This window comes from Chanodichthys erythropterus, chromosome 15 (genome assembly GCF_024489055.1).
Source record: "Chanodichthys erythropterus isolate Z2021 chromosome 15, ASM2448905v1, whole genome shotgun sequence".
NCBI lineage: Eukaryota > Metazoa > Chordata > Actinopteri > Cypriniformes > Xenocyprididae > Chanodichthys > Chanodichthys erythropterus.
Window position 1 is genome coordinate 5,806,761 of NC_090235.1, and position 14,052 is coordinate 5,820,812.

Genomic DNA, 14,052 nt, shown 5'->3' on the forward strand with positions numbered 1-14,052 from the left:
CATTAATTTGTAAGCTACATTTGATTTAAACAAAAATGTATGGCAAATTAACGATCACTAATACAATTTTCAGTACAAAGTTTATTGCAATTAACTCATACAATATAGAAAAATCCTGTTCACAGAGTTTCTTTTTGAAAGGAATGTTGAAAAGCATTAACACATTAAAAGACGTACGAATTGGTTTCATACCACCTTAATCTCAACTAAGCTGATGCTTTAACAAATTCATCAATTAAATTGAACATTACTCTTGAAAAAAAAAAAAAAAAGGAAATAGCAATGGTTGCAGGCACTTCACCGCATTAGTTTGTTTTTCAGTCCATGAACTTGAGCGGAGCAGCTTTCCCCATCAATGTTCATGAAGATCCGCTGGATCACCTCAAAGGTGTATCGCAGCTCTTTGGGATAGCTAATGTTTAAAGCGTAAAGCAGTCCAAACAATGTGACAAAGGCATTTGGAATGTCTTGGAGATCCACAATGACAATCTCCCCCTCCAGTATCACAGCCATATTCACGACGTTACCTGGGAAGGCACAATCTTGTCTGGTGTCCTCGCTCACTGACAAGATGCCCACCTTAACACTCTGAACAACATCGACCTCATTGTCAGTTGGCTGAAAAAAAAGAGAGAGATTAAAGATTTAGCAGTAGACTAGAACTTTCATTACCACATTAAACATACATTTTACGCCAGTTTACATTTTGATCGTGTATTTTTTTTTACTGTCTATGCCAATAAAATGTTTGTCTATGCAAATCAAATTTTTCTAGAATGATTTTCCAAATAGAGCTATTCAAGTAATCTGATGAATATTCTTCTACTTTTATCAAATAAAAATCACAGAAAAATGTCAAAAGGAGGTGTGCACTATGCACAATCAGCTGTGTTTTAAAATTCAGAATAAGGGTACGTTTACATGACAATGATGTACTAAAAACAGACAACAACATTAGCCGCGTTTCCACTGTCGGGCATAAAGCGGGCGTGCTAGTGCATGCCAGGGCCAGTCGCATTTCCACTGTCACTTCTGGGGCTTGATCATGCCTCGCCGGGGCTTTCTCGGGGCCAACGGCCAGGGTTTTTTGGCCCGACGAAAACCTTGGGCCAAAGCGGGCCAGCTGGGGCTAGAGGAGTGGTTATGATCAAAGGCTGAGTTTCTCCGCGTCTGCAGAGCGTCAGCGCCGTTCATTTCAGAAAGATAACAGCTATAACGTTGTGTACATCAACATTAAAAACTTTTAAAAATAAGCTGAGCTCAAAACTCACTTTCAGTCAGCAGCGAGTGTTTGAAATAACGCGATCCGATGTGGATTATAATCACCATAAAAGGCAGAAATATTTATAAGCAATGTAAAAGATATGCACGCTAAACATTAACGTTACCATAATAAACATGGTAAATGTGACCATTTGAAGAAATCAGACATCAGCTTCTTATTCTCTTTCACAATTGTGTATTTATTTAGTAACATTTTATCTCGAGAGTTTAGCTCCGCGTAGCATGTCATCAAAATATAATAATGATTTTTGTTCGGGAGCTTTTATAAAAATAGATAGCGTCTGCACTGTGGATCATTTCAGAAAGCTAACAGCTATAACACCAGCATTAAAAACTTTTTTTAATAAGTTGAACTCAACTCACTTTCAGTCAGAAGCATGTGTTTGAAATAATTTGATCCGATGTGAATTATAATCACTAAACAAGGCAGAAATATTTATAAGCGATGCGAAAGACTGTGCACGCTAGACATTAACATTACCATAGTAAACATGGTAAATGCAACCACTTGAAGAAATCAGACATCAGCTTCTTATTCGCATCACAATTGTGTATTTCTTTACTTATATTATCTGTCATAAGTCTCGTCTCGAGAGTTTAGCTCCACGTATGTTTTTTGTTCGGGAGCTTTTATAAAAATAGAGTTATCCTTCATTCTAAATGTGACGTATATAGGCTACTGTGGCTACAAATAAACAGTAACAGTCTCGACTGAATAAGCAGGCTATTTTCATAAGTGTTTAAAATAAATAAATAAAATAGAAATACATTTATTTCTGTGTGATTAATTTTGAGTCCTGATAAATTGATTCATTATGATCAATGTATCATTTATTCTATAGTAAAACATTGATGCTTTTGAATTTGAATATGTAACAAAGCATGCAAACATAAGGCCGCTGTTATCGTGTTCGTTTTGTGAGCGCGCTAGTTCCAGTGACTTATTTCTTAGTTTTGTAATAACTTCTCTTTGTTGGTGAAACGATGGGGTTGCATGACGTTGTTCCTGAGAGGCGTGTAAAGGGCGGGTTTTAGTGACGAGCAGCGGAGCTTCAGGCCTGACTGGAAACGCTGCACTATTCTGGCCTCGTGCTACAGGCCCGAGGCTATTAGCCCCGCCCCGCCCATTTTAAGCCCTGGCTCGCACTGGCCCGACAGTGGAAAAGCGGCTATTGTCAAAATGATCCTTGTTCACACGGATCTGCGAAAACGTCAGTAGTTGGCGATGTCACTTCATCAAAAAACACCTACACATACGCGCATTATGTTACCGTTTTCAGATTCATGTTTTTGTTGTTTACATGAAGAAGGTAACGGTATCATTTTCGAAACCTTGTGCTTTGAAACTTCGTGTTCAGTGCTCACTTCAGTTTTCGTGTAAACAGCCCCTTAGTTTTAGAATAGAAGTTATTGATAAAGGATTATTTGTTTGTGAAAATGTTAGCATGCAGATTTCATATGCAAATTCATTTGTACACATACTTGTTGAATGAGATCCAGTTTGCTTGGTACTTTTTTATCTTCATTTACAGCGAAATGATTTGATTCAATAGTAATTTTTGCAAATTCAGAAAAATTCAACACAATACACAATTAAAACTGATGATTCACAATTAATGATTCGATTCTGCATTTTGCGTTTTTAATATTGTGAAATGAGTTTAGATGTACTGATCAGTCACATGAAAAATAGTAAAACCAACATGAAAAATAATCGTGATATTCCTGAAAATAATCGTGCTGTGATATTTTTGCTATATCACGCGACCACCTCTACTTGAAAGATAAAATATGATATAGCAATACAATACATTTTAAAAGGCATAATTAAGCATAACATAACTGAAGGAAAGCCAAATAATGATTCATATTCTTATGGTTTCAATGAAAATACAGGTATCTATAATCGGTATCACCAAAATATAAAAAGTACCAAATAAAAGCATCACTATCATACTAAAGTGATATTGGTGCATCCTTATTCCAGTGTTAATGGAAAAAAGTACTAAAATGTTTACCTCACAAACTTTGAAGATGTTTTCTGGTTTCTCCCTCATGTAGTATGGAAGGCCCAAAATAACTGCTCCCCTCTTCTTCTGGTTACAACTCTGCCAAAAAAAATGTGTTCACTTGACGGACGTGTTTTGTTTGTATATACAGTACAGGTCAAAAGTTTGGAAACATTACTATTTTTAATGTTTTTGAAAGAAGTCTCTTCTGCTCATCAAGCCTGCATTTATTTGATCAAAAATACAGAAAAAACAGTAATATTGTGAAATATTATTACAACTTAAAATACGTTTTCTATTTGAATATACTTTTAAAAAATAATTTATTCCTGTGATGCAAAGCTGAATTTTCGGCATCATTATTCCGGTCTTCAGTGTCACATGTAACATACAGTCTATCACATGATCATTTAGAAATCATTCTAATATTCTGATTTATTATGAGTGTTGGAAACAGTTCTGCTGTCTAATATATTTGATGAATAAAAGGTTAAAAAGAGCCAAAGGTGTTTGGCTGGAGGTCATGGTGGAAATGACCCTAGGTTGAATTTAGTCCAAACCATCCCTTTAAGTTACCCGCATCACAAATTGATAGTTAATTTAAAGAATTTCCAAAGATTGCTGTGAAAACTGACCTGTATCTGGTGCTCTGCAACTGAGATGAAGTGAAGTGACTGAGGTAAAAAATTTGGTTGGCGAACAAGCTTTTAGTCAACTTGACAGAACCTGTGAGTCAACATGAGAAAGTACAATGAGCTCATCTTCTATGTGCAGAAATACACTCAATAATCGTACATTCGTGACAACATCGCGTGTAATTCTCCCTATTATTAAGATTTCTTAAAACAAGAACAAAAGCGCGACGAAATGGCCCAAGGCCGCACAGAATCCAAACTCTGAATAGTAATAATGAAAAAACGTGACATTTCAAACCACTAACTTATTAATTGTCATTTCTATCACCCATCGATTCAATTTGACAGTTACTTTTTTAATTCAAAGACTGTGATGAAAACCTATATCTGGCGCTCTGCATCTGATGAAGTGACTGAGGTAAAAATCCGGTTTGGTCCAGTTAGTGAACGAGCAGCTTTTAATCAACTTGACTGAACCTGTGAGTCAACACGAAGAAGTACGTTACAATGAGCGAATCTTCTATTTGCAGAAATACGCTCAATAATCGTACATTCGTGACAACATTGTGTGATATTCCCTATTTTATTCAGAGTTCTTAAAACAAGAACAAAAGCGCGACGAAATGGCTCAAGGCCGCGCAGAATCCAAACTCCGAGTAGTAATGAAAACCGTGACATTTCAAACCACAAACATATTAATTGTTATTTATATCACCCATATCGATTCAATTTGACAGTCACTTAAAGATTGTGGTGAAAACTTACCTATATCTGGCGCTCTGCATCTGATGAAGTGACTGAGGTAAAAATCCGGTTTGGTCCAGTTGGTGAACGAGCAGCTTTTAATCAACTTGACTTTACCTGTGAGTCAACACGAAGAAGTACAATGAGCGAATCTTCTATACACATATATAATCTTACATTCTTGACAACATTGTGTGTAATTCTCCCTATTATTTAGATTTCTTAAAACAAGAGCGAAAGCGCGACGAAATGGCTCAAGGCCGCGCAAAATCCAAACTCTGAATAGTAACGTTAATAATGAAAAACCGTGACATTTCAAACCACAGACATATTAATTATTTCTATCACCCATATCGATTCAATCTGACAGTTACTTTTTTAATTCAAAGACTGTGATGAAAACTTACCTATATCTGGCGCTCTGCATCTGATGAAGTGACTGAGGTAAAAATCCGGTTTGGTCCAGTTGGAGAACGAGCAGCATTTAATCAACTTTTGAACCTGTGAGTCAACACGAAGAAGTACGTTACAATGAGCGAATCTTCTATTTGCAAAACACTCTGACTCGAAATGGATAATATAATTCTGAAAATCTGCTTTTAATAATGGTCATTTGCACTTATGAATTTAATGTATGATTTCAGAAATGACGGATTTGTGGACAATATTTACACTGCGACTATAACAAACATTTAATTGCTTTACAAATCCTATATTATTCGATAACACAATACTATAAAACGCTTATTACGAAATAAAAACTTGCAGCAATCCACGTTAACAATATAAAATGTCACACTTACTCTGTATCACTCAGTTTCTTCTGAAGACACGTGTTGTCCAACATGGAAAATCATCCGGTTTCCGCTGGCTTTTCTCGAAAATTCTCAAAGGAAAAAAAAATGATGCAGCGAATCATCTTGAGCGGTTCATTGTTCATGAATCGCTCAATTCCGCCCATGATGAATTGGAATCTGACCATGAATAAAAACTGAAGCAGCTTGACAAATTTTTGGTGTAATTTAATTAATCTGTGCTCATAATTGTAAACAACTATTTTTAATGTACACACTAAAATAAAATACACTGTAATTAATTTATATATACCACAGTAGTGATAACTAAAAGACAACCATTGACACTGGCTTGAAAAAACCTGAGCAGAAAGTTTGAAATATATTTAATGTCGTTAAGTTTGAAGATGTATGTTTACAGCGGTTTTAAAAGCTTGAAGTTCAGGGTTTAAGACAATGCAATCTACCAGACAGCGAGATAGATAGATAAATTAAGTTTAGTTTACACAGTAAATTGTTTAGTTTACTGCTATGAAAGCATTATAATTGAAGTAAAACCTGCAGAAAATGTTGTGCAGTTGTTTCAACTTACATTTATAAATTAAAATAACAATTATACTTGTTAATTCAACAGAAAGTCTATTGCAGTTGTTTAAACATACATTTTTGAGTTAAAATAACCATTTTACTTGTTCATTCAACTTTCAGTCTAGTTGAGGACAAGAAAACTTAAAATTTCTTGTTGTCTGGACAATCTAGTTATCTCTACACAAAAAAACAAGTTGAAATAACTAAATTGTGGAAATATTTTTTACAGTGTGGAAGGCTCTGTCCATCATTGAGGGAGAAGTCACTTCTCAAGTCACACCTGCAGGGAAAGGAGGTATACAAAGTATACAATGATCATTAAACAACTTAAGGTGAGTTTCTTAACATAGCTGCCTTGACTAAACCGTCATGGAAAAGATCAACCTATAAAAAGTCTAACAATATTACATATCACTTGCTCACAATATCATTACCACTCACCTTCACAAACTCTTGGTCTCTTCCGACCAATTCGATAAATTCTGTGCCACAGATAAGCTTTTACTTCAGCTTCACATTCTGCCCTCATTACACTGTGTTTTGATGCAGCATCTGAGAGAGAAAAATCGAATAATTAATTGGAAATATGTGGGATGGTAGTCCTTACTTGCAACCGCTCTTGTACACTCTTAAGATCGAATTGGCAGACAACACAGAGTTCACCAAGTGATTGAATTTACAAATACAGACGAAACATAAGTAAATACAAACTTTCTTAGTATGTGGGTAGTGTTCATGCAGCAGTGAGTTTACCTCGTATTACATCTGTTAAAATAAGCCTAGAGAAGGCCTTTTTATCTCCTCTCCCCTGCCAGTTGAACTCCATAGCCAGATCGTCTGTTAGGACGTGCTGCATAATATTCTGAATGACATCCTTGGCCCCAAAACCTCCAAGCCTGGACAAATATTTTAACTGTAAAGAAAATACTTTTAAATATTTAATTAAATGTTTTAAATTAAATTGAAAACATTTTGTGCAATGACCACAAAACTCTACAGTATATGTAGAATATTGCTCATTTGCACCATCTTACACCAACTAGTTGATCAAAGAAACAAAGCTGGGTGATTGATAACTTGAAATAGTTGTGTAATGCTAATCAATAGAAAGAGATTATTAATAATAAAGTTTAATAATAAATCTGCATATTAATATTATAACACTGTATTTAATGTCCATGTATTTAATGTATTTAATTTTAGTGTACATTACAGCTGACTGTACATCATCACTTTCTTGAAATGCTGTGTTGACTCACATATTTTTGGCGTGTTGTTGCATTACTGAGCTCCATTTCAGTCCTGACCACATCTTCAGAGCTTCTAAGAGGCAGATTTAGGCTTGTTTTAAAATCTTTATTGGGCAAGCTGGTACTGGTGGGGGATTCAGAAGCTGTGTTGTCCTTCAGTATTTTCTTTAACATGGCAGAGTTTTCCTGAACTGTGCTCTTGATGTCTCTCAGCATTTGAAGGAGATCATCCTTGTCTGTTGTATAAGATGAGTTGTGTTGTAATTACAAAAATAGAGAAAATAAAAAACTAATTATGACAAAAGAAGCTGACTCACCATCAGCTGGCATTCTGGATGTAGAAGGTGTAGGAAGAGGTCTTTGTCTTTGTAGTATTCCAGGGAATCCAGTGGCTAATAGAAAAGATCTTTATTTGAAAATAAACAATGCTTTAACAAAATGGTATTAATTCATTCTTTGATATTTTAATAGGTAAAATCCTTTTGGAAACAAAGTGCAAGTATCTGTTACTTACCGTTCTTTCTGTTCTGTAATTTCTTTTTGCCCCTCTTTTGCCTTATCAAAAGAGACTGCAATAAGAAAAATATTTTATTTTATTTTATTTGAGAACTTAATAAAAAATTTTCAAAATCCAAAATTTAAACAATTATTTTAAAATAGTGGCCATTACCGGATTCCTTGTGAAAGCTAATATTCAATTTCTCCCATGTTTTCCCTCCTGTTTCAGGTTTAACTCTGTTCTGGACAGCTTCCATGCACTTCTCTGGTGATTTGAATGGGGGCCAGTAACTTTGTTTCTTGTCTGTGCTCAACCAATGTGATGGTGCCACCATCACCTCATCTGAGTCTTGCAGGGTGACAACTGCATACATGGTCAGTCTAGTCAAGGGGGAAAGAATTATATTTAGCTCTAATTGAAAAAAAAAAATGCTTGATTTTAGTCATGGGAAGTCATGGGAATTATGAAATTCTGACAAAATACACAGAAGCAACCAACTCACAGGAATTCTTCTTCATTTTTTGGACTACCTCAGTTGCACAAATTATGGCACAAGCTAAACCTCTACACTGAATGTAAATGCATGTATATTATTAAAAAAAAATCAGCAAATGAGAGCATCTTCATGATCCTCACCTTCCATCACCCTCCATCAAAATGTATTTTTCCTCTTTTATAATAGACCAAAAATCACGCTCTTCACACACTCTCTTCTCTGTATTGCCTTTGTCTGTTTTAGACCAACTGGCTTCTGATTTTTCTTCTGTGTTATGTACAAGTGTTTCCTCCTTCCTTTTATTACTCATTACTCATTTCCCAAGCACTTTAATTGTTTACCATTAACATTTCCTTTGGATAATTCCTTAATGTAGTACACTTCATTATCTCTGTTCCTCACAGCAGCTATTACTTCCTCAAGGTCCTCAGGTAAAATGCAAAGTATCACACTTTCAAACGCCCAGCTAATGCGGAAGCAAAGCATTTCAGAGCCAGTGTAATGAGAACTGGGGTCAAAGGGCATCCCTGATCCAGCAGTTTGTCTCACTCAATTAAAACTTCTACAGATTCAGTATCTGCTTCTGGTACATCTCTGAGAAGGTTTTTTACAATAAGGAAATCCTGATACAGAGTCATCTCAGTTCAGAAGGTTTTGGGAGTGATCATGACAGTAGCTGATTTTTTTTTTTTTTTCAGAGAATTACTGAGACTGTGTTTTAAACATTCTGGTGTCCCAAAAAATTTGTTTCCTACTGTTGTATTTCCTGACTTTGTAATTTTGAATCGTGAGTAAGGCAAAAAGTTATCATGTATCTGTATTTCCCACAATTGCCACTTTCTGTTTAACAAGGTGTTAAAGGGATAGTTCACCCAAAAATGAAAATTTGATGTTTATCTGCTTACCCCCAGGGCATCCAAGATGTAGGTGACTTTGTTTCTTCAGTAGAACACAAATGATGATTTTTAACTCCAACCGTTGCGGTCTGTCAGCCGTATAACGTGGGTCAATGGGAACTTCTTTTATAAGAGTAAATAAAACTTGCTTAGACAAATCCAAATTAAACCCTGCGGCTCGTGACGACACATTGATGTCCTAAGACACGAAACGATCGGTTTGTGTGAGAAACTGAACAGTATTTATATGATTTTTTACCTCTAATACACCACTATGTCCAACTGAGTTCAGCAACTGCGTTTAGTGAGGTCTCATCACGCACTGACAACAGCAGTGATGTCTCGCGCATATACTTCAATGAGTGCTAGACATCACTTCCGTTGTCAGAGCGTGATCAGACCTCACTAAGCGAGTGCTGAACGCAGTTGGACATAGTGGTGTATTAGAGGTAAAAATGATATAAATACTGTTCGGTGTCTTAGGACATCAATGTGTCGTCACGAGCCGCAGGGTTTAATTTGGATTTGTCTAAGCAAGTTTTATTTACTCTTATAGAAGAAGTTCCCATTGACCCACATTATACGACTGACAGACGGCAATTGTTGGAGTTAAAAATCATCATTTGTGTTCTACTGAAGAAACAAAGTCACCTACATCTTGGATGCGCTGGGGGTAAGCAGATAAACATCAAATTTTCATTTTTGGGTGAACTATCCCTTTAAGATTCTAACAGAACCCATGGTATAGTTTTTTTTTTTTCTACCATTTTATTGATTTATTTTAGACCCTAAACCCTATGCCATGCCTCGACATAACCACTTTTATTGAGTATAAAATGAATAAATAAAATGTAACAGGTTTAGTAAAATATACATGGTACAGTATTGTTACTGTATAGCAGTGGTTCCCAAACTGGGATACGCGTACCCCTGGGGGTACGTGAGGTGACAATAGGGGGTACGCGAACAAAATGCTGAGTAGTTCATTTAATTCTACCTTAAAATAATATTAAAATCAAGCATGTATTTCTAATTGCCAAAATGTTGTAAATCCAGTATATTTAATCAGATTACCTCATCATTTGCAGTCAAAAATTACTGTATCCACAAGCAGCATGCATATGATTGATTGTGCGCAGTCTGCTGCCTTAAATCGCGCTAAATTACTGTCGTTCTCGACAATGCACCTTTGTAAAAGTGGGGATTTAGCACTTACCCAGCCAACATAGCATGGTGGGGCCCAGATGGGTGTCACCTGGGCAGCCTAACTGGGGCCCAGACATTTTTGTCCACGGTTTCCATGGAGACCCCACATGGGTTAGCCCAGATGAAATGAACACTGCTCAGTGTGCACACTACAGGCTGTTAAATGAAACACAGAAACATGCTGGAGTTAATGAGATAATTAGGTGATAATGAGCAGAATCACTGAAGGACAGAGAAACAACAACTACGACTTACTTCAACCACAGCCTTCGATGAAATCAACTGAAGATAAAAGACATTAAATCTCTGAAGATCTGATTAAACATCTCCACAAACAGCATTACCAGCTTCACTTATTACTAACCAGACTGACTTTATTTCTGACATCTACAGAAGCTCTTATTGAGAATTACCAGAGGTTTAGATGTTGATGATTTGTTGAAAATAAGTTTAGTTTGATGTCACCGTGATCGAGGTCAGCACTTACTTCAGTTAGGCAGTTTGACTCTTGACTGTTTTAGCAATAATGTTTCTTTGGCTGATCTTGTTGTTTGTTATGGCAAGAAAAGCAAGAGACAATGTGTTTAGCTGTTGTCAGCTGTTTAATGATATGAATATAGTTTTCATCATGTTATGGCTTTGTTCACTGATCTAATGATTGAGCTTTATATGAAAAAAAAAAAAAAATAGTTATAATTACTATAGTTATAATTATTATTAGTTTGGTGCAGGATCTTCTCCACAACAACTAAAAAAAAGTTACAAAAATCAGATCAGAATAATCTGAAAAATACAATGTACATTAAATCCTCTAAAACAACTGCAAGATTTATTCACAAACAGACATCAAGAATCAGCGTATGATTCTCAACAATGGTGACATGCTTCATGCCGCAATGCATTCTGGGTGCCTCATACAAAACTCATCCATGGCTCCCAGAATGCATTGCAGCATGAAGCATGTCACCATTGTTGAGATTCATACGCTGATTCTTGATGTCTGTGTAAGTGAATCTTGCAGGAGGTTTGAAGTGTTTAGTGAACAATGTGTTTTTCAAATTTTCTGATTAAAACATTTTTAGTGTTGTAATTCTAGAGGAGATCCAGCACAAAGTTAATCACATTTTGCTCATAAAAAGCTCAGTCATTAGATCAGTGAATTAAGCCACTAAATGATGACTATATTTTTATCATTTAGCAGCTGACCACATTGTCTCTTGTTTTTCTTGCCATAACAAACAGCCAGAGAAACACTAAAGCAATCAAGAGTCAAACTGCCTAACTGAAGTAAGCACTGACCTCGATCACGGTGACATCAAACCAAACGTACAAATCATCAACATCTAAACCTCTGGTAATTCTCAATAAGAGCTTCTGTAGATGTATGTCAGAAATAAAGTCAGTCTGGTTAGTAATAAGTGAAGCTGGTAATGCTGTTTGTGGAGCTGTTTAATCAGATCTTCAGAGATTTAATGTCTTTTATCTTCAGTTGATTTCATCGAAGGCTGTGGTTGAAGTAAGTCGTAGTTGTTGTTTCTCTGTCCTTCAGTGATTCTGCTCGTTATCACCTAATTATCTCATTAACTCCAGCATGTTTCTGTGTTTCATTTAACAGCCTGTAGTGTGCACACTGAGCAGTGTTCATTTCATCTGGGCTAACCCATGTGGGGCCTCCATGGAAACCGTGGACAAAAATGTCTGGGCCCCAGTTAGGCTGCCCAGGTGACACCCATCTGGGCCCCACCATGCTATGTTGGCTGGGTACTTGCATGAAGAACAAATATAGACACAGATAATGGATTAATTTCGATTTAAGACTCAAACTTTCTCCGATACAAAAACATACCTTGTGTGAGTTCTTGTATTTAATGATAACGAGCAAGAATGCAATTGTTCCCAAATATCCACATGACTGCAAACGTGACATTATTATACAACAGATCAAAAAATAAAATGTAGCCTACATTTTAAACATAGTACTGTCAGTATTTACTCTATTTTGCAGTGAAATAATAGTTCTAACGAAAACCACAGCAGAACTACAACACACGTCTGTGTTTCGCGAACAATTCTGCGGCTTTGAACGAATCGTGAGAGTCAATGATTCAATGATTCATTCACAGCCATTCGTTACTGAATGAATGACTCGATGACTCACTCATAAAAACAGTGACTTTCTGCCACCTACTGGCGGTTTTAGTTTAATATTTAAAAGTTTTACTTAGTTTTACCGTCATTGCATATTTCTCTGTTGAACATTTTTTATTTAAAACATTATTTATTTTATAAAGTTATTCATAAAGGTAAAAAAAGCACTGGAAAATCAATTTAGGGGGCAAATATTGTCCCTTAATGGTAAAGGTGTGACTGCAGTCGAAGTGGAAGAGAGGGGGTACGCAGAAGGATGGGAATCCCTTCAGGGGGTACTCCAAGCTAAAAAGTTTGGGAACCACTGCAGTATAGCATTAAATAGATATTTTTGAGAAGCTAATCCTATTCCTACCTCTAAACCTATCATTAAACAATTTCTAAATGTATACAGTATAAAGGAAATGCATTAGCAGTGCTCTCTGGTACAGTAGTTTTATATAAGGTAAGCTAAATTTAAGTTGTTAGTCACTGACAATCTTATTCCAATCTACTGTCCAAACATAAAAGTAATTGTAGGTGTGGTAGATCCACACTTTACATAAAATACCCAAGACCACGTTGCAGAAATGGAAGAAAAAAACAACTAAATAATGGTTTTTAATGTTATAGCCCTTTTAAAACTCTACATGGGTTACTTTCTTGCTTTGTTAATTGTTTGACAAAATACATTTTTAGACAACTACGTTTTTTAAATTTAAGCATCATAATTTGAAGGAAAAGTTACCTTTTATCTCAGGATAACGTTTGGGACAGTAGACTGTTGTCGATTCAGCTGTCGTCAAGCAGAGTAAGATTTCAAAGTAAGGTTATCTGATTCACCTTTGTGTGTTGTCAGGATTATGTTTTGTTCATAATGTTTTCTCCACCATGGCTCCTCCCTCCCTCCACTCCCCCATGGACTGTTTTGCTCCTGACTGTTCCTTCCCTGTCTCCGTTGTCCTGTTCTCTGTATACAGTCTCAACAGTCTCTAACAGTCTCATGTTAGAGGTGTGGACTTATTTGTGCGTTAAGCAAATGGAAAGAGAAATTTTCTCCTTTTTACATTTTATTTGATTTTATATTGCACAGAACAATTGTAAAATCAGTAGTATGTATTTATTATGTATGTAGTATGTATTTATTTGCATGTGTTTCATTTTATTCCACAATATTTTTTAGCACAAAAATTAAGAGTTTTTATCATTAGGTCAATATATAGTGACCATATCTGGATGAGGTTTTAATGCAAGAGTCACTTCATTTAGTGTGTAGAAATGATAAATGTTCAAATAAAACTTGATTGCTAGATATCTGTACAATGGTTAATTTACCAAACCTCTCGGCTCTGTTTGATGAACATCAGCAGCAGTAGTTTTGTTATTGACTCCCATATGGAAATGTTAATAAGGAAACAAGAGTTTGCATATTGTTTACATTTCTCCTTTGCATGTACCTTTTATTTCTGTGTTTGCTCTTAGGCGAGGTTGCATGCATGACAATCACGACAAATTGCATTTCTG

General features: G+C 35.8%; 1 protein-coding gene and 1 long non-coding RNA gene across 5 annotated transcripts in view; one reads left to right on the plus strand and one right to left on the minus strand.

The window, feature by feature from the left end:
- LOC137037239 (uncharacterized) overlaps positions 1 to 8,161 on the plus strand; it is a 30,014-nt gene extending 21,853 nt beyond the window's left edge. Inside the window, exons 2-3 of the long non-coding RNA XR_010897270.1 lie at positions 6,284 to 6,386; positions 8,032 to 8,161. This is a non-coding gene — a long non-coding RNA (uncharacterized lncRNA). The remainder of the gene's footprint in view (positions 1 to 6,283; positions 6,387 to 8,031) is intronic.
- On the minus strand, positions 85 to 14,052 carry LOC137037238 (uncharacterized). 4 transcript variants are annotated; one of them, XM_067411067.1, is made up of 14 exons: positions 13,277 to 14,052; positions 7,975 to 8,183; positions 7,819 to 7,873; positions 7,622 to 7,710; positions 7,314 to 7,540; positions 6,808 to 6,967; positions 6,496 to 6,606; positions 6,282 to 6,334; positions 5,476 to 5,558; positions 5,080 to 5,173; positions 4,694 to 4,789; positions 3,929 to 4,019; positions 3,303 to 3,392; positions 85 to 618 (listed from the first exon to the last, which is right to left on the minus strand). In XM_067411067.1, exons 2-8 carry the CDS (start codon positions 8,174 to 8,176, stop codon positions 6,324 to 6,326), a joined length of 855 nt encoding a protein of 284 aa, XP_067267168.1. In that variant the 5' UTR covers positions 8,177 to 8,183; positions 13,277 to 14,052; the 3' UTR covers positions 85 to 618; positions 3,303 to 3,392; positions 3,929 to 4,019; positions 4,694 to 4,789; positions 5,080 to 5,173; positions 5,476 to 5,558; positions 6,282 to 6,323. The 4 variants fall into 4 exon arrangements, with proteins under 4 accessions (XP_067267168.1, XP_067267167.1, XP_067267166.1 ...); XM_067411066.1 differs by having other exon boundaries at positions 5,080 to 5,558; XM_067411065.1 differs by having other exon boundaries at positions 5,476 to 6,334.

Excerpts from the sequence above, each read along its gene's own strand:
- LOC137037238 (XM_067411067.1), bottom strand. The coding sequence starts at position 8,176 with ATGTATGCAGTTGTCACCCTGCAAGACTCAGATGAGGTGATGGTGGCA. Across the intron at positions 7,541-7,621 it reads ATCCAGAATGCCAGCTGATG|ACAAGGATGATCTCCTTCAA; the intron begins GTGAGTCAGCTT and ends CTTATACAACAG. Across the intron at positions 6,968-7,313 it reads CAACAACACGCCAAAAATAT|TTAAAATATTTGTCCAGGCT; the intron begins GTGAGTCAACAC and ends TTTTCTTTACAG.